General features: G+C 33.2%; 1 protein-coding gene across 3 annotated transcripts in view; it reads right to left on the bottom strand.

Moving 5' to 3' along the window:
- The window catches only part of ZBED1 (zinc finger BED-type containing 1), a 163888-nt gene extending 143030 nt beyond the window's left edge, over window positions 1–20858 (bottom strand). Inside the window, exons 1-2 of one of the 3 annotated variants that reach the window (XM_058185671.1) lie at window positions 20603–20858; window positions 5064–5171 (exon numbers count right to left, since the gene is read on the bottom strand). In XM_058185671.1, the coding sequence (XP_058041654.1) occupies window positions 5064–5171; window positions 20603–20714 (220 nt within the window). In that variant the 5' untranslated portion in view covers window positions 20715–20858. Of the gene's footprint in view, window positions 1–5063; window positions 5172–10170; window positions 15516–20602 lie in introns of those variants that run through there. The other 2 variants (XM_058185670.1, XM_058185669.1) reach the window with 2 other exon arrangements.
- Between the last annotated feature and the right edge of the window lie 583 nt (window positions 20859–21441).

The following is a 21441-nucleotide window of genomic DNA, read 5'->3' as shown; positions in this document are numbered from 1 at the left end:
GTCATTTACTAATGCAGTTTGATTTGAATTCACTCAATTTATTTTAAGCAGTCTATGCATCTCATCTTCAATATTGAGAAATGTTATTAAAATTAATAATGGCACCATCTTGAAACCACACTTGAAATTGGTTTGGAAATCATGATTCTTTTAAAAATGTATTGTTATCAGTGTATATAATCCATCTGCAATCCGGTAACAGAAAACTAAATGTAGCAACTTTTTCATGAACAGATGTTTCTATAAAATAATGCAAAATATTATACCTTCAAGGCACTTATCACACAATAAATGAACTTTTTTATTTCAAGAGTTATAAAAAGGATTAGCAATCACAGCCTATTTTATTTTAATTTTAGTTGCACAAAACCACTAATAACCTTGATGGAGTATCTTTTTTCAGTTTGCTCCCTAGCTGAAGACTAAATAAGCACTTTGTTACTAGAATTCCATCCTTTTATTTTTTTGAGCAAGTTCTATTGAGCTGATACACTTGGCCAATAAAACAAATAAATGAATAACATACTATATAACAAAGTGTTAGACTCTACAATGGAAACTTTCTAGTATGAATATATCATCTCTTTATACAACAAAGGGAATATTTGTATAACTTTTTGCTAACATATTTTTTGTATTTAACTATAGTCATTTGAGATTTTTTGAGCAGGTAAAATGTCATTATTTTGTTAATCTACAATTTGTCACTAGAAACAGGATTAAAACAACATTTTCCATGCTGTAAAATAAGCCTAAACACAAAAGTTTTAGAAGATAGGTGATGTAACTTATTGTCTATCAGATGATACAACTTATCATTATATAGTAAAAATAAAAAGCAGGAAAAATGTTTTCTCTAGTTATTTCTTTCAAAATAAGTGTCTTAAAGAACAAAAAAATTCAGAGAAAGATGGAATAACAATTCAATAATCATCTTAATACTTACTTTAATTCTAATACTTAAGACCTTAATTCTTGACTAAACTGTCAAAACACAAGTAAGTGTATTTATAACTTTTGTTTTAAAAAATTACAATTAGTTTCTAACTAGATAATTAGACAAATATTATTCTGTAATGATTTCTAATCTTGTCCTTAATTTCCATATTCGTATCAAGGGCCTAATATCAAACAGGAATTAATCACCAGGCCCTCCCATGATAAAGAGTCTAGAACAATTACTGAATAAAAAGCGCATGTATTAACCAATCCTTCAAGAATCACCAGATCTTGATGAGGAACCGGATGTATCGTGGCGAGACTGGCTGGAAAAATACCAGGCTCTGACGAGCCCAGCAAAATCCAGGCAGACGAACCTCTGTCAGGGGGCTCTTCAGACCAGAACCATTCTGTAGGGATGGTGAAGAAGGAGCGGCATCTTGGATAGCTAAGAGGAACAGGCAAGTTCCTTGGAAAGCCGGACAATAACTCTTCAATCCGGCAGCTGGGGGAGGGGGCAGCAGCCATTGCAACCGTCATGAAGCTGGGGCATCCAGAATAAGAATTGTACAGGAGCAGAGTTTTGAATGGTGTATTGGTACTGGGTGAGTGATTGGCCAACTCACAAGTAATAAAGAAACAATTGGAAATTTTTAAAGGCAGACCCAGCGTGGAAATAGCAGCTAATTAGCGTCGGGGGAAGTTAACGGAGAGAGAAGAAGAAAGCAGAAGTTAAAAATACTAAAGCCCAAACTGAGTTTGTCATTTAAACTTAAAATTTGGATATTGGATTTGGAGAGACTAAATTTATTATAAGAAAAAGAAATCCAAAAGTAAATATTCGTGGAACAAGACTGGATATAAACTGTAAGAAAAATTTTGAACCTTAAAGGAAAAGCAAAGAACAAAGAAAACTTACAATAGAAAAGCCCTGTTATAGATACTTCAATTGGATTTGGACTGGACTGTAAATTTTGAAATTGGAAAATACCAAAAATTAAGACGAGAAAGAAGGAAAGATAAATGGATTTAATACACTAATAGGATAATTTTTAACTTTGTTAAATTGTTGATTGGGAACTTATGGATCCTAGAAAGCCATCTACTGGCAGAAAAAAAGTACTACACTGAATATTTTGAAGGGAAAAATACCATGTCCTTGAGGAACGAGCCATGAGAATTTGTAAGGAGGATTTGTTTGTTTTCGCAGCTGCTGGACTTTGATAATAAAAAAGATGGAAAATAACAAAATTTTACATTGGAGTTAAAAAATTAATCAGAATGTTAAATGTGACAGGAATTAATTGAAATGGTTAAAATGGTACATTTATCATTTGACTTGGACGGAAGAAAATCAAGAATCTTCCCGGAACATATTCAACTGCTATTAATAACAAGCAAGAAAATAATACTAAAGACAAAGACACTGATGAAAAATTAAATGATTACACTGGGAGTAACAATGAAAGAAAGAGAAAACAACCAATAAAAAAGAGGCAAATTAAGAGAAGGAAAGGAAAAACGAAAATATTAGTAAGTAACAGCTTCAATGATTACACTGGGATTAACAGTGCAAAAAAACAGAGAAAGTAGAAAGAAACAAGTGAGACAGACTAATAATGGGGAAACAAGCAAGGTGAGAGAAGAAAAGGAGAATAGATCAGTTGAGAATAGAGGGCATCTAGGTGAGTAATTTTTTTAAAAAATGATTACACTAGGATTAACAGTGCTAAAAACAGAGAAACCAGAGGGGGAAAATTGAATGATTATATTGGGATTAACAACAGGGAAATAAGGATGGATTTAAGAATTGAAGGAAGGAAACAGAAGAAAAGAGATGATAATTATAAAAATAAAAAAGAAAATGGGAGGTTTGTTAGATGGACCAGGAGAAAATGGTTAAAAAGAGTAATTAATGGAAAGGAAGAAGGGCAATAGGATATATATGTAGGGTAATATTCTTATTAATAATGGTATTATGTGAATGATTTGTATTAATACTGGGATTGTAAAAATTAAACTTAAATGACAATATAAATGGTTTGATAAAAAAGGATTTATTTAGAAGGGGAAATTTTGAATGAAATTGAAATGGAAGATAGGTCTGGAAGAAGGATAATATATAAATATAGTAATAGTCTTATTAATGATGGTATTAGGAGTAATATTGGTGATTATATTATTTGATTAAGATGAAACATATATATTTAGGAAGGGTTAAGAGATGAAAAGTTAAATGAAATTAGAATGGAATAAGTGTATTATTATTATGAATAGATTTGAATGAATTGTATTAATATTGGGATTGTAAAAATTGAACTTAAATGATAATATAAATGATTTAATATAGGGGATACAAAAACAAATGTGAAGAATTGCATTGTTTCTGGTAAAATGGTAAAATGACTAATTATTAGATAAAGGTGATGTAAAATAAATATAAAGAAATATGGTAAAATGATTAATAAGGAAGTATTAAGGTACGATAAACTGGTCCACCTTAGGAAAACAATTGAGATTAAGAAATAATTGTGAAAAATAATTAAATGATTGTGTTTAAAGTAAAGGGTTTCAATAGAATAAAAAGGAAAATATATGTAATAAAGGGAGAAATAAGAGAATAATATGAAATAGGCTAAGATAAGGCGGTTAGGGCGGATGGCAATATTGATTATATATTATATAGTAAATATAAATTAAAGTTAAAAGGGGAAAGTAGAATACATTGGCAGAAATTGAAATATATATATAGTAAATTTGGACAAAATAAGCTGTATGAATTTTGACTCAGTCAATACCCTATTCAGAAAAAATGTATTGTATGTTTGTGTGTCTTAAAAAATAAAAAATTGTTTAAAAAAGAATCACCAGATCTTTCTTTTTCCAACAAACACCATTTTAAAGTTTAGGGAAATTTATGTCACAATTAAATCATGAACAAAATCTTTCTAGATTAAAAAAAGTTATTGTCAAAAAAAAGTTTAAACAGAACTAGATGAGTCTATAAAGATTTTGAAAACAAGTCACTTTATATTTGAAAAAAGTAAAAGTGAAGATAAATTTGTTGCTATCCAAAAGAATTTGAATAACTATCGATAAATCTATTATGGCAGGAAAATATTTCAGTCAATTTGAATTTTTTGAATATCTTTGGTATACATTCACAATGGATATAAACAATAATCAGGTAATCAAATTAATACATTAAATAGGTAGTCGCATTTGAGGTCTCTAGATCTTACTAGCATATGAGAGATAATAGGGTGGGGGGAGAGAGGAAATGGGAAGTTCACAGACCAAAGGCTGATTTTCAAAAGATGTGATATTTGTAGTTTTGTCAAATGATTAAGACACTAGGCTAGAAAGCAGGAGACTGTGAGTTCAAGTCCTGCTTTAGCCATAAAAGCCCCATGGGTGATCTTGGGCCAGTCACTCTCTCCCAATTCAGCTCACCTCACATGGTTGTGAGTAAGTATGATATATTTATTTTCAGAATATTGTCTTGCAGATGAAGAAGACAACTCACTATTTGGGGTTTATTTGATTAGTCCTAAGGTATCAGTCTTGTTATTTTATAGTAATTTCACTTCTTGCCTTGTATGAATATCGTTTTTAAAATATATTTTATTCATACATATATGCATATAGGAGCAACTGGAACAATTTTTTCAATATGTGCTATTTCAGCAAAGGTGTTTATGATTTTATCATTACTTTCACAAATGTTTCAAAATGAAAACTATATTTTGTTTGATTTTAAAAACGGAAGGCAGTCTACTAGTCATCAGCTCATTACCAGAAAAACTTACATTTTCCAAGCAATTATTTTTCTTTAGTTATCTAATAGAAGTTTGCACCAGCAAAGCAAGCTGTAATGTAACAATTCTTTTGTATTTGTATTTATATTTCTTCTCCAACTGTAACCTTCTTTAAACCTGTTCAATATCTATAACTTAAATGTTTTCCTAATTGTGTCAAATATTCTTCTTCAAGCCTCTATGTTATAAAGCAATCTTCTTCTGAGGGAAATTACTAGATTTAAAATGCTATTGAGATATTTCTGGAGGGATTTAATAAACAGGATAAAAACATGCAATTAACAGATATTAACATAACAGTAATACCTATTATAACGTGCATTCCAAGTCTTGCCAAATTCTTCACAGTATGGTAACCAATTCCTTTAATTCCTCCAGTTACCATGGCAACATTACCATTCTGAAGAGGAAAAACTGCCCAAAAAGACAAAATAAAATAGTTAGGAACTGTTTTGCAACAAAAAAAATTGCTCATCAAAACAGTGACCAACATTTCACATGTTAATTACAGTGATGCTTATAGTTGCAATTGTTTCCCAAGGCACTTTATAATAGCAATACAATGATAAGAAAATTGTTTTTTTTTTAAAAATCAGTATTATCAAAATTGATATTTTTTGAAATGTTTCTCAATCACATTTTAATAAATGGCCCAAAAACTGACTGTTGCAGCTGCAAATAATAATTAAAACCAGTGAACTAAATTGAAATGGTATATTAGGTATATCGGTCACTTTCATGAATAAAAGCAAATAAATAAGTGTCCTAGGATAATGTCTCAAGATCGAACCTGAGTTGGTCACCGGGACCAAAGGTTTAGTCTTCTGAGCTTTCAGATTCGTGCTGGAGCCCATCTTCAAGGAACTTCTCTCTACTGGAATACTGTATTTTTCGGAGTATAAGATGCACTCCCTTCCAAGGGAGTGAAAATTTGGGTGCGTCTTATACACCGAATGTAGCCCCTCCCACCCACTGGCCTTCACCTTTTGGCCTCTGCCTCCCAGCAATTTACTTCCTTGCAACAAGCAGCAAGAAGAAACAGTCCCTTTCAGCTTCAGCACAGCCTAATTAGCACAAGTTGATTTTTTTTTTTTGTTTACATTTATACCCCGCCCTTCTCCGAAGACTCAGGGCGGCTTACAGTATATAAGGCAATAGTCTCATTCTATTTGTATATTTTTTACAAAGTCAATTTATTGCCCCCCCCAACAATCTGGGTCCTCATTTTACCTACCTTATAAAGGATGGAAGGCTGAGTCAACCTTGGGCCGGGCTCGAACCTGCAGTAATTGCAGGCTACTGTGTTCTTAATAAGCCTTAATAACAGGCTTTTACCAGCGTGAGCTAAACCGAATGAACATGGGGCCAGGTTCAGAAGTTTTCCCTTTCGGAAGGATATTGGGTACAGATTATTAGACTAGTGTGTTTCCATACATCTTCTCAATAAACATGAAAATATGCTGGGCAACAAAGGCAGCAAGTTTAGAGACGTTTAGAGTTTACCACGTGGATTCACAATGGATTTCAGTGAAATTTTGGAGGACTAGATTAGATTTTGGCCTGCTCCTTAACTATAGAATTTTCTTATTGGAAGAGTGAGCTGACCAATTTCTCATTTGGGTTTGGTGAATAGCTGGCTTATAATAGCCAACAGATTGGTTAGATGATAATTTGGAGTCATGTTATCTACAACTAAACAGTGATATACTTACTCTGTTCTGTTAGAATCTGAGCCATATGATCTGTATTGGTCAACAGATTTGCTGAGTCTTTATTGTTTCAATTCCCCCTTTTAACTAACTCATTAACTCCAGCCAGCCACTATATTCTTGGTGTTCACCTTCACCTTCCACTCCACTCATTCTCTGTCCCTTCTCCTACATGTGGAACATTTGATTTCACAGGCAGAATCTATCTCTTAGAAACAGTCAGTTTGTTTCTCCAAACAAAACTGTTTACAGTATCCCTTGCAACAGACTACCTATTATTCACTTCTCTATTTCAATTTGTATGTCAAGTTTTCAGGCAATAATATAGCATAGATAATAATATGCAAACATTCGCATCTACACTCAACATATTTTTGGTATTACCAAAGAATTCTCTAGGTATTTATTTTTAAATTCATTAAACAACCAAGAAGAAATATTTATCTTACTCCCTAATATTGAATCACAAAAGTCCATTGACTTTTCATACATGCTTTACTTCTATCATATACCATATTCATCACGCTCACCTTTCTACACTCTAGTTCCATAAAATGCTCCATAATTTATGTCAATGTTCTTTAAGATATATTTTAAAAAGAATGACTATAAACTTTCTCCCATTCATACATTTCCTAATGCCTTACGAAAGAGAAAACTTTTACTCCTTTGCCAGCTTTAAGCCATTAAGAATACATTGAGACAAAAAAAAGACGGAGTTATATATTGAGGTCATTTAATGCACAATACCTGGCTATTTAAATAAGTCCTTCACATCAGAAATATAGTTAAATTACAAAGAAAATCAACTGCTTACAATTACAGTATTTAATAAATATCTTTCATGATTAACTTGGAGTTTGCAGAGAATTTATTGATATAAAATATTGATAAATAGGTAAATATACTGTAACAGTTAACATAAAAGTAGAAGAAAATATTTATAGCTCAGGATTGATCTGGGGAGTGATTGTTTGGCAGTTCTATTTAATTTGATAAGAGTACAGTGAAAAATAAAACTATTACTATAAACACAAATCACTTAATTTTGCTTCTTTCAATGTGCTTTGTCATTACATGAAGAGAATTAGGTTATAATTTGAAATTAATTTTATAAATTCATAAATGTTCAATATTACCAGGGGGTGGAAAAGTTTAGTGGATAAAGTACAGAACATATGTTGTAGACATTGAGTGTTGTGACAACCAGAAAAAAATTATTCCTACCCCCTACCGTTATATTATAACACAATACTTAATACATGCACTTAATCAAAGTACATTATGAAACTCGTGGTTGTCATATTGTATATAACTGAATGGCTAAGTTAGAGAGCAAATTTATCGGTTTTTCTATCTTTTCTGGGATGGTCCCAGTACTTATTTCCATACATTATTATAATCTCGTCACTTTTAACTCTGTAAAGTTCAGACTTTATAAGAAAACCATATAATTTATAACTCCAAATTTTTAAACTGCCCAGATATATTTTTTATGTATTTGCTTAGTTCATAAACTATTTTTATGTATTTGCTTAGTTCATAAACTATTTTAATTGCCCAATTGATTCCAGGCAATGTTCAACATATATCAGAAAAGAAAACTGCAAAGCAAATTAACCAATTAAGTGACTAAAATTTTGGAAATGTTGAAAGCATATTTAACCCAAGGTTATAGGAGTTTATCTAAGAAAGAAAGCACAAATAAATAAGCAGTCCTCACAAGACTGCCTCATATCAATAATGGAGCATTCTAAAATTTTCATTTTAGAAAATAAAGAATTCCTTGAGCCCAGTTTATGATTACATGTATGGATATCATTTGCAATTTCCTTCTTCTTTCATTTTGTTCTTTATTTCCCAATCTAGCATAAAATCCTGAAATTCCCATCGATAAGAGATAACATAGAACAGATACTGCCGCTTTCAGCAGGATGACGATAAGCAGCTTCACACTGTAAACTTCTTAGAGTCACCTTAAACCACGAGATGGATGGATGGATGGATGGATGAACGAACAAACAAACAAACAAACAAATAAATAAATAATATCCCTTATTTGTATTCTACTGAGCATTGGAATTGCTCTGATAAAAATTGTTTCTGACAATACTTGAAAAAATATGAATTATCCTGCTTCAAAACATTTTTCTAGCAATAGTGCAGATAACAACGTAAATACACATTTTTCTTTAAAAAACCTATGTTCAGAAAAAAAGATTATTCGAACTGACACAGATTTTGTCATCCAGCTATTTGTCTTAAAATTATGAACTGTATTAAAAACTTGAGGAAAAAAAATCTGATCTTACTGAACAATCAGCTGCATTTTACAATAATCTTTGAGAAGGATGAAACAAGACTGAAAAAACAAACAGAAGGGAAGGATATTTTTAATATTGAATGAGAGCAACCTCTTCTATGTTGAAAAAGCAGATGATGAAATGTACTGTTATATTGGACAAAAGTAGGAAGGATCTGAAGATCAAGGTACAAGATTGCCAGTATTTTTGATATACAAGGAAAACAAATGAAAAAAAAAACGCCACAGAAATTCCCAATAAAGTGCCTTGAGAACATTTAAAAAAGCCTAAATTATTGTAGCAATAAGAAAGCCATCTGGATTTTTTTAATAGATTGAGTTTGTATGTGAAACGTCAAATCCCATTTGTGTGAAAATGTTTTGTGTGTGTTTTTGAACATAATAGATCAAGGGAACTATTACCACACACCTTCCTTTGAAAATTAAGCCCATTTCACTTATTGTTAAAAGATGAAAGACATCAATTTACTATGGTTTTAGACCAGAATAGAGGCTGTTGAGCGATCTAAAGTCTAATAAATTAGGCACCATGCAAACATAAATACTGCTGCATTAACCGACTTAGTAAAGATCAACACCTATATTCCTATCATATTATTATCTATCTATTCTAGTTGCAGGCAAAAAAGGGAAATTTTTGCATAGTCTTACCATCCGTTTATTTTTCCATATTTGTGACACAAATCTAAAGATTATATCTGCTAGGCTAACAGATGCAGGTACAGTACATGCCAGTGTTGTAAAGACATACAAGAGATATTTCTCATAATTAGAAGATGTAACTTTTACACATGGCCCCAATTTTTAGCCAATAATAACTGAGTAACATGTTTTCTGTAGCTTCATTTCTTATCTGTCAGAGTTGATCTCGATCAGTATACAAATTCCAATGTATATATTATCACCGTTGACACCAAGACTAGCTCTGAAACACACAATTCAGGAAGATCCACCAAATATTTGAATGCTACAAACATTTGTGCAAGCCTTATTTAACTTATTTAACTTATTTAACGATAAGGCCTCTGGTGGCTCAACAGGCTAATGCAGCCTGTTATTAACAGCAACTGCTTGCAATATTGCAGGTTCAAGTCCCACCAGGCCCAAGGTTGACTCAGCCTTCCATCCTTTATAAGGTAGGTAAAATGAGGACCCAGATTGTTGGGGGGCAATAAGTTGACTTTGTATATAGTATACAAAATGGATGAAGACTATTGCCTGACATAGTGTAAGCCGCCCTGAGTCTTTGGAGAAGGGCGGGATATAAATGCAAATTAAAAAAAACAAAAAACTCTGAGACAAAAAAAGTTGTGATTGTAAGTGGGCAATGTCCATGACGATGTGAGTCCCTATTAAAATTCCTTTTAAATAACTGAAAAACTAAAAAGCAACAATGAGTCTTTCAGATCCATAGATTAATACTTTATTACAGCTTAACCTTTCATGTACTCAGAGCTATCACATATATTAAATTTTATCTTGTATTACAAGTATATAAACACACTATAGCTTAATGCAGGAGCTGGGACAGAAGGAAGTGAATGATAAAATAAGATGAAAAGGAAAGCAGAAGTGGAGATCTTATTAATGTTATCAATGTCTAAATAATCAATCTGTACTTTTTAGATTTCTTTTAATAATTTTTATATTCTGATTTTATATTCAATATATTCTCTTTGTATTGCTTCTATTAATTGTAAATATAAAGTGTTTTTGTTAAAGAAAAAAGCTAAAATCCTATAGCATTTCTTTAAAAATTCAATGTTAAAGTACTTTGTAACTGACTATGAAGGACTTTTTGAATCCAGAGATCTGATTCCCTTCCTGGTCAGGCAGGTATAATCATTTTAACATGTGAACATGAACTTCAACAAATGAATAGAAAATCTTATAGGTGTTCAGTTTAATACAGTATAATAAAATCTGTTTCCTATGCTTCAACAAAGTATCACAATTCAATCTGCATTATCATTATTAAAGAAAATATTTTGGGTTCATCCCACTTTTGTTGGTTTTTTTCATGTTAAAATTTCTGACACTGACAATTTGTTTTTGTTTTTGTTTTTTATTGAAACACAGTCAAGAAATTTATTCTGAGGAAAAAATTCAGAGGCATAGACTAAGTACTTCTATAAAATGATATACACTGTCTCAAAAAACAGGCCCCAAAGACTATTATGAACTGGACATTTAACTATTCAGTTAAAATCTTTAAAAAAAATTCATGATTTTTACGTCAAAATGTTTATTAAAAATGAAGTATGGTTATAAAATTACATAATAGAAATGGAAAGACAGTAATAGTAAACTTTAGTACAATTTACTAAATATTACAATTATATCATAATTAACTAGACATTTAAAGGCTCATAAAATTCAAAAAATACATTTTGTATTGTGACAATTTTTCTTTCATTTTTTCCAATTACAGTTGGAATTTTTGAAATGCAATAACCTTTTAAAGACTACATTTACACAGGAAAATATTGTATGAAAAATCTATATCCACATGTAGAATTTAGAATGATAACAGATTATTGAACAATTGAAAGTTATATGTTTCACCTGGTATCTAAAGATGCTAGTAGCTACTAATACTGCAACTGTATAACTCAAAGATTAAATTCTATTTTACACTATAAAATTTACATTTCCAATCTTTTATGTGCCCCATTTTGAAATATAACATAAATAGATGTTAGATGTATTCTAACATGTGCAGACTTATCTGCATATTTGTTTCTTTCCTTCTATTACCGGGCATAAGATGGTAAATGAGATAGAAATAAAAGCTCTTTATCATGATCATTTTATAGAAACCAAAGCTCAAAGTGGGATCCATCAGCTATATCTGAATAGGTCAATACTAAAACAGCATTCAGAAGACTCTGTCAGACATTTTTACTTATCTAACAACTATTTAGAATAGGAAATTTCACAATTATATCCATGTCTGCTTTAATAGGCTGATTATGGGTTGAGAAACAATCAAGTGCCTTAACTTATCTACTTATCAACTCTTATTTATAAGAGTACATTCCAGGGCAGAGTTTGTTATATTGGTGACATAAACTGATACAGACAAATCTATGTGTCATGTCTCAAAACTCTTCTATGCTGATTTTCTACATAAAGTAGTTAATCATTTCTGGAAAAGAGCATAAATATGAGAAGCATTCAAGAACTGTTTATGTTGGAATTATTTTGACAATAAATGATACCTCAAAAAAAAAAAGGAAAGCATCAAATTAGAACTAAAAAAAAGAATATCAGCAGAAAAATTCCAACTTCAAAATAGTAAGTGTTAAGTTATTTCAAAAGATTTTCCAAGTCTATCCTTCCATAGCCTGGTAATTCTCAAGTATGACTACCACTCTAGCAATATACCCATTGTTGAGAACAGATGTCTGAAGCACCCTATAAATGTCTAGAACATTAATTTTAACACTTATAAGCAAAAATCTACCATGTTTGAGTGACATGAGATGCCATGATATTGAACTAGAAGCTAGTAAATTTCATGTCAGGTATGACATAATAAGAACTATTACCATTTGGCACAGATGTTCCAATGCAACAGAAGTTTAGAATTTATGGAATAAATTAGCAAAGTAGATATATCAATGTGATACATCTGGAATGGTGCCTAGAAGCATGATGCCACTTTATATAGATAAGTTTTCTTGAAGGTACAAATGAAAAAACCACTCCTAAGCTTTGCAAATGATTGCTTGGTGATAGTACAAGTTACAAAACTAATGACTTGTAATAATATGGTGATATAATTCAATGTCATATTCATTTCCTGATAGAGCAACTTTAATATTTTTGCCGTTATATTAACTTTGGAAAGGTTACATTTAGTTTATAGTACAGTTGACAACATTGCTCTATCGTTATTCCTTACCACAAACATAATATGGAGCTCCAGAAAAGAGTATTAAAATTCAACTACATCTGAAAGTCTACAGGTTCCTACAGCTGCATTGTAGCATAGCATACCCAGTACATGTACCAAGAATTCACTATAACCAAATAAAAATAAGAATCCTAACACTTCTATTTCAGGACACTTTAACAAGAAAGAAATAATCTGGTTATCAGAAATAACACAACAGTCTATTAAACATTAGATCCTTCACATAATTAATTTCTGATAAACTGACCTTTAAAAAGCTTTAAATATTAAATGCATGAACACTTAAATCAAAACTTTTAAAAATAAAAAATCCTACATCAAAAACACTTTGCATATTGACCTTAAGTCATATATTTGCTGAAAATATTGTTTAAAGGGATTGTATAGCAGGTGACTAACCAACTGTTTATAAATTACTATTTATACATCCTATTTCTAAATCAATGATAAAATATATCTGTAGCTTTTCCTGACTCCATACTTACAACTTTTATGCCAGTTTGTCTTCTTGAATCACAAATTACAACCATCATCCAGACTCACTCACATATTCCACATACAAAACCTACCTATGTTGAAGTTGTTCAATATGTACATTTTTAAAATAGTTTTTTGTTTGTTTGGTAATTTAAGACTATTAATTTTTGTTTGAAAGTCTACTGTTTCTACATGAAGCCATTATCACGCATATTTAAAAAACTGCTGCTCCCATTTGCTGTGTTACTTGAATTAATCATATGATCCTGTTCCAATCCCCACTCTCCTTCATCCTCTTCATCAGGTTCAGCTTCAGATCCACTATGAGTGTTCTCGTACAGAAAAACCTGCTCATCTACGTGAGCTGGGGCTAGCCGATTTCTTTTAGCACTAACAACATTGGCTGAAGAACTAAAAAGACGTTCTGGAAAGATCCTTGTAGCTACAATGCACCAGTATTTCTGAAGCACCTTTGGCAAAACAGGAAACAAAGCAAGTCTATCGGACCACCACTTGAGTGGATCTTCACTGAGCCCAAGAACTTTCTGTGACTTGAAATTACTCAGTTCCTCAATAATCTGAGCATGCCACTCCTCTTGATCTTCAACACTCCCCGTCTGGCAAAAGATTTCTGCAAGCATATTATTGATAGCACTAGTAGGAGGAGGTGTTGAAGAAATTGCCGCTTTTTTCACTGGTGGCTCTTCTGACACCGCAAACAATTTTTCTTCAGGCCTTGAAGTATTGTCTTTTATTTTTTCCAGGATACTTTTTGCTTCTTCCAGCACTCTGTTCTCAACCTGTTGTTTTTCAAAAGTCGAAAGAAAGGGCAATTTCTTGTATCTTGGATCTAAGAAAGTTGCAACATTAAGAAACATGTCTATCTCAGGATTATGCTGATATGTCACTGATAGTTCCTTGGCAATCACCTCCTTTGCCATGCTTATTTCTTTTAAGTCATTTTCTTTTATACTTAATGTTGTATTTAACAGCATATGAAGAAGAGGTTTCACCATGCTTATTCTTGGGTATTTGGAAGCAGATATCATCTCAGCTACCTGCTTGAATGGCTGAAGCAAATCTACCAGCCCTTCAATTGTATTCCATTCATTAGCTTCCAGCATCAGGTGGTGATTATTGCTATCTTCCACAAGCACTGCAGCAATGACAAACTGTTGTTCTTTAAGACGCTGCAGCATGGCAAGTGTGCTGCCCCACCAGGAAACACGATCACTCACAAGCATGCAATGCAAACTATTCTGCTGTTGCTGCTTCTCACTCAACATGTACATGGCTACTGCAGACTGCTGAAAATATTCCACCAGTTTTCGACATCTAGATAGGACATTGCTCAATCTAGGAAGCTGAAAAGCTTGCTGTATACCCACATTGAAAGTCTGACCTAAGCATGGCATCTGTACTGAGATGTCTAAAAGAGAGCAAGCTTTCACTACGTCTTTTCCATTGTCTGTTGTAGCCCCAAAAGTTTTGGTATTAATTTCCCATTCAATGAATATCTCATACAGGACTCTTGTAATTGTCTCTGCAGTGTTTTCCTCTGGCACTTCAAATGTTTTTAGGCAACGAGAATTAATAGCCAAGCTGCCAGAAGAACCAGTACTAAGAAAATGAACAGACAATGTTACATAGGATCTATTCTGACTATGACTTCTCCATATATCAGTTGATATGCCACACCACAGAATGTCTATCAATTCTTTTAACACAATCTCTCTAACAGCAACATATTTTTCAGGAATTCCTTTTGTGCAGAAGTACTTTCTGCAAGGAAGTTCATATCTGGGGTCAGCTGTTCTTAAGAGACTCTTAAATGTGGGTTCATCAACAATAGATGGAGGATGTAACCCTTCACAGATTAAACTAATCACTGCTGAGGTCAACTCTTGATGCTTTTTATTCTCATAATTGTGACTTGTTTTAATAATTAAGTTGTCCTGAACAACCTGCTGAGATGATTCAGGCTTCAGTTTTGAAAATGCAGTTGCAAAAGCCTCTCTCATTTGCTCAGTATTGCTTTTCACAAATTCACAAAATTCATCTGGGTGATTCTTTTCAAGATGGTAAGAGAGGTTGGATGTATTTCCTGAATAAGCAATCTGTGCCATGCAAATGCGGCAGTAGATCTTCTTCCATTGTAATATACATCCCTCTGCATTGGTATCAAAGCCAAAGTACTTCCATACTTTACTCTTTGCTCTTGGGTGGGCCACTAACTTTAGGTCTGATGGGGAAGTTTCCAAAGTTTTATTCTCCATCGCTTCTTAGCCACTGTCCCAACCCCTTTTGATTCTTCACTCATGAATGAGCACCTGATAAAGGCAGCAGATAAACATAACATGAGAAAGGACTGGTTTGTTCAACTGTACAAAATTAATGCTTCAATAAATATACAAAACCTACCTTATTAATAATAACATTGGAATGTTCCTCTTTGGAAACTAAATAAACGCAATACTATTTCTACATGTTTTGCAAGTAGTGGTTAATCAGATTTCATGACAAAACATTGGACCAAACTTAATTGCCCTCTGCACAAGAATATGGGATATAATTTGCTAACATTTTTTAATTTTATTTATAAAATTTATTGCCGCCCATCTACCTCAAGGTAATTTTGGGCGGCTTACATGCACCGTATTGTAAATAGAGTAAGTACAATAGCCTTGATTGCATGTTAAATTTAAATATGCAGAAAAGAGGTAATTACAACACATCCAAGGATACACCAAAATGTTATCCAATCCCTTTCAACACTATATAAATGCTCATCTCTGACCAATATCTGCATACCAGGAATCCATGACTTCAAGAATAGTTTGCTCTCTAGGTTCAAGCGTCAGAAAGCTTCTATAGATGATAACTCCAGAAGTAACTGCCTTTCCCCACTGTACCATGTATAAGAATGTATTAGGGACTGATCACACTGACCATAGGAAATACTCACCATGGTAAGTGAATATTTATGGTCCTAAACACATAGTACTTCTTAAGACAGTGAGCAAGGAAGCTTTTGATAAATTGAGAATTTGTGAAATTTATTTTTCCCTTCTTGAGACTTTCCAATTGTCATAAGCATGGATATATTTTTCTGGCTATTATTATAAATATGCTTGAATAGCTCGATTATATTTTTTTGATATTTTACAGCAATATGAGATAGAAGCTAGCAGCATTTTAACAAACAGAATTTGGAAGCCCATTTGTTGAATGCTCATCTAAAATCTAACTTAAAACAATGTCTTGTGTTACTGAGTAGTTTATTAGAAAAATGAGTTGTGCTGTATTTATTGTGATGCTTTTAGAAACTCAGTTTTATAAAGTTGCTTCAGTATGTCCAAATGTGTAAACTGCTCTCTGTGGCTAGTAGTAGTTTTGAACTGTTTGCTTTATTTGAGGCACATATGAACAAGCAAGATGGTTAAAATTCTATAAGCAAGAAGTTTAAACCGAAATTTTAAAAATTCCTCTGAATGGTCACAAGTTCTCCCCATAAGAGACTTTGAAGTACTATATCCCAAATTAATATCGTGGGAGATGGGTCAACCAGTGATCTCAAAAAAAGCTAAACTGGACTGAATCTGATGGGGAGACTACTACAAATCTAAGAGCTAAAAAGCTATGAGCTAGATTTAATTGTTTAAAAACAAGTTGAGGACGATAATTAGAAACCACTTTTTATTATTTTCATGAGAATTGCAAGGCATATCCCAAGAAATTACTAGAAGTCATTTATTTTAAATTGTAATAAATTCATCTGAAATAAATTGTACAAAGGTAGTCCTCAATTTACAACCACAATCAAACCCAGAATTTATGTTCCTAAGTGAGAAATTTGTTAAATGAGTTTTCCCCCATTTTACAACTTTTCTTGCCACATTTGTTAAATGAACAGTTGTTCATTGAATATGGCTTCTCCATTGACTTTGCTTGTCAGAAGGTCACAAAAGATTATCACATAACTCTGGGACACTGCATGAACCAGTTGTCAAGCATCTGAATGTAAATCACGTGACCATGGGAATGCTGCAACAGTCATAAGTGTGAAAAATGGTCATGTCACTTTTTTCAGTGCTGTTTTAACTTTGAACAGTCACGAAATGAACTGTTGTAAGTCAAGGACTACCTACAATGCAAAGTGCTTAGTTTACAGTGTGTATGTAATGATCTCATTCCCCAATTAGTTTTGGGTAGCTCATTATCATTTACATAACTAGTAACTGTTCATTTTCCATAAATGTTTATATCTCGATCAATAAATAACATACAGAAGCATACACCACAAAAAGAGCATAGGTGGCGCAGTGATTAGAATACAGTACTGCAGGCTAACTCACTGCTCACTCAGGAGTTTGATTCTAAACCGCTCAAGGTTGACTCAGCCCTTCCCTCCTTCCAATGTCGGTAAAATGAGGACCCAGATTGTTGGGAGCAACATGCTTACTCTGTAAATCGCTTACAGAGTGCTGTGAAGCAATATATAAGTCTAAGTGCTATTGCTATACAGTTAAAATCAATGGTTTATAAAATTTAAAGAGTTATTGTTGTATACGAAGAAAAGTATAGGCAATAAATAAGTATACGTGTAAATATTTATACATGTAAAAATCGTTTGTACTCAATCTTTGTTACTAAATATGGCAAATCATTTTGCACAAATACCCAGACTTCTTAAGTATGCAAGTTATTTTATCACTCATTTACCATTGTCCAAAAATATAGCTCAAGAGACAGGAAAAACTGCACTACTTAGTTTTTCTAGCTCAAGAGATTCACTCTCACTGTCAAGGTATCTTTAAAGACTTCTCATAAATGACACATTTACAGCTAATAATGAGGCCATTACTATTATCAACATTCCCCCTGGGCATTTGTAATTACTCTGCCCTGATATATGAATCAAAAGAGGAAAACAGATGTTTTAGTTTGCTTTTTTAGAAGTTATAACCAGCATCACAGCTGGCACTTCATAAACTACTTGATAAATGGAACTAATATAGCATTTCCAAACAATAGCTGTCAGTAACATTTCAATTGACAAAATTTACCTGACAGGTAACTAATATTAGAGTAATAATAAATGAGTACAAGATGCTACTCTTGATAAATGGACATTGTAAAGCAATGACATTAAGGGCACAAAGGATCTCCATTAGATTCTTTGTGTCTTACAACCACAACAAGTTCCCTACTGGTTAATAAGGAATATCCTTTGTCTTCCTTCAATAAGAAAATGAAGCTTCAATGTACATTCTTTCTTCCTTTTAAATTAGGTTAAAAATGCCTCATCTTCCCTAATAAAACCAAAGTTTTGAAATCAACTTATTTTCAAAGTTCAAAGCTAAGCATTTTCATAAATGCAATTGAGCCATTTCCTAGATGTAATAGAGTGATATTATATTTTCTCATAACTTTTAAGCAACATATAAGAATGGGATGTTGCCAAATAGTTAGAAGTTCTGTAATTCAGAATACCTAGTAGTGTTTTCTCTTGGAACAGAGTCCTAAAAGCAAGACAAATGAGTCAATAAAATACCTGACAAAAATTGAAATTTGAAGGCAGAATTTAGAGTAAGGTGAGGAACAAATAAGTTGAAACTTGTATTATAATTTTAATTCTATCAAATTGTAGCCTTTCATCTATAAAGTTTCAGAAATAATACTGCACCTTCAGGAAGAAGGGTGAAAACGGAACATTAGCATTTTATCTGATTAGTTACCTAAGCAATAAGAGAGAGTAAGACAATGTGGGTAGAACTATTGAAAAGGGACAATTTTATTTGCTGTTTTCCACATCAGGGGAGTTTCCTCCTTCCTCCCTTTGGAGACAAAGAGGTGCTACTGTTGTTGTTTTTCTCCATTGTAAAAGTTCTGGTCCTTTCTTAGTAAATATTTTACTGTTGTCAACAATTTGGAATCAAGAGGAATAATGTTGCCCATCTTAGTGCCCAACTTTGAAAAATGGAAAAAGACAGAGAAGTAATGGTTTTTAAATTTTCCTGGTAAAGGGTAATTAAGCCAGTATAATCACATAATGCACAGGCATTTGTCTTCAACAAATTCTATAGCCTGAATAGATGCAATGTTTTGCTTTTAGTTTTCAAATCCAGTGAAGAAACAAATCATGGCATTCAATAATTTCATATACTATACTCCCAGGGATTACAAAAAACAGTATCAAAATTTGTTCTCAGTTTATCTTCTCTATATACTAGGATAATTATGCATTCAAGAGAAAATAAGGATAGATCTTATAAAGATTTCTAAGTTATATGTTGAAATTAAAATTTTAGACATTACATATTTAGATTAAATGCAACATAAATATATTACCAAAATACTTTTTAATGAAAGTGAAATATTCACTTTCAGGAATGGCCTAGAGTCCAGGGGTGTCAAAAGTGGCGGCTGGATGCATCACCCACAAGTCATATCCACCCTGGCTCCACAACAGCAAAAAACATTAGGATGTCATATGACATATCATGATCAAGTTTGACACCGGTGGCCTAGACCATTAGTGATATACTACACCAAAATCAACACATTTCACTCAACCTAACTAGGTGGAATCTGGACTCTACATATTAATTTAAATGAAATCTAAAAATTCAGTCTAGATCTAGTCTATTCACATAACATAATCATGATAAAGTCTGGCTTATCTGTGTGCCCAGTATACGCTTTCCCTAAGCAAAGGAGGATACGAATCTTTACCTACAGATTTTTTTAAGATCCTGAAACTCTAGGGTGCAGAAGAAGTTAAAGGAAGAAAAGTTTACACTGAATGACAGTCACTGTTTATGACAATCTAGAAACAACAGAAGCTTGATCCTTCAGTAGGTGGTGATCAGGTGTATTCATAGGTAAACCAGTTTAAGCTATATTGTGGATGGGTAAAATTACTGATCTCAACCATAGAATACTGTAGGTCTAAACAAAGACAATTACATCAATTAATTGCACTTGTACAGATCAAGAGCAGTTTAGATGTGCCTTATTTAGACTATTGTAAGTGGCGTTTTACTTTAGTACAAAATGTAAATATTGTTTTACTGCAAAATATTACTATCAAAATGAAACCTCTGATTCAACCCTGTCTGCACTAGTTATCTTCCGACTTAAATCTCTTATATTACAGTATTTGCATTTTCTAGTTTGCTAGGATTTATCCTCATAGGAGTAACTTTAAACAATCCTTACGCGTGAGTGCCCTTCTCCCAACTCTTCCAGCACAGAAACTAAGAAATAGGAAGCTCCAATTGCCATTTCTTGTTTATGAATCCTCGTCCCCTGCACTTTTTCTTCACCCAATAAAAGACTCATGCAGATAAGCAAAGCGACAGCTTTGAGAAGTATCATTAGCGCTCGCCCCAGCTCCGCGTGCTTATCTACCAACCTGCTTTGGAAACGGAGCGCGGACGGAGACGTCGAAAAAGCTGCTCCAGGACGACGCGGAAGCCGATAAAATAGACCCAAAAGGCAGGAATTAGGGGGGACAATAGCGACATGGCTGCCAGGCCCCGCTGAAGCCCGGACGCCGCCTTGGATCCCCTTTCTCTACCTTGGTCGGTGAACAGCCAGTTCCCAACTCACCAGGGCAGCCGCGGAATCGGCAAAACTCAGTTAGAAGCCTACTAGGTAGCCACACCCAGCGGAAGAGGATTCCGTCGGCCCGCCCTCAATGGGACGATCGGGTCCTTTCTGAGCATGTGCGCTGGTGATCGGTATTCTCCATCCCTTCGTGTATGGTTTCTCTTTGCTGCCTCCCTATCGGCCGCTTATCGCGGCGTTTCGAGAGATGCTGCGTCCTTTTATCCCTGGAATTGTTAGGCAGACAGAGTATTTTTAAACGGCATCCTACCATTCCAGCTGTCGTAACAATAATCAGCGGTCTAATCCTGTCCCTGCGTTATTTTCAATGTTGATTCAGTGTAAAATTGGAATAAGAAGATACAGTAGTGGATGGTAGTATGTTGAAAGGTATCTGTTCAAAACTTAAGTTCTGTTGAGTTAAAGGGGAGTAAGGAGATAACTTGAACATTTTAAAACTACAAAGGTAGGTTGGCAATTCGATCCTTCATAAAATAGAAATGTAAATATTGGCTGAATTTAGTGGACGGATGCAGACAGTGAAGAGGTGAAATGATTCCTCTCACATAAGAGTTATTTTTAAGCTTTAATAGTGTTGTCTGCCTCGAATGTGTCAAGACTCATGTTAATTTGTTTCTCAGGTTC

Source organism: Ahaetulla prasina, chromosome 5, assembly GCF_028640845.1.
Source record: "Ahaetulla prasina isolate Xishuangbanna chromosome 5, ASM2864084v1, whole genome shotgun sequence".
Classification (NCBI taxonomy): Eukaryota; Metazoa; Chordata; class Lepidosauria; order Squamata; family Colubridae; genus Ahaetulla; species Ahaetulla prasina.
The sequence above is the reverse complement of the archived record's forward strand: the minus strand, read 5'-3'. Positions and strand labels throughout refer to the sequence as shown.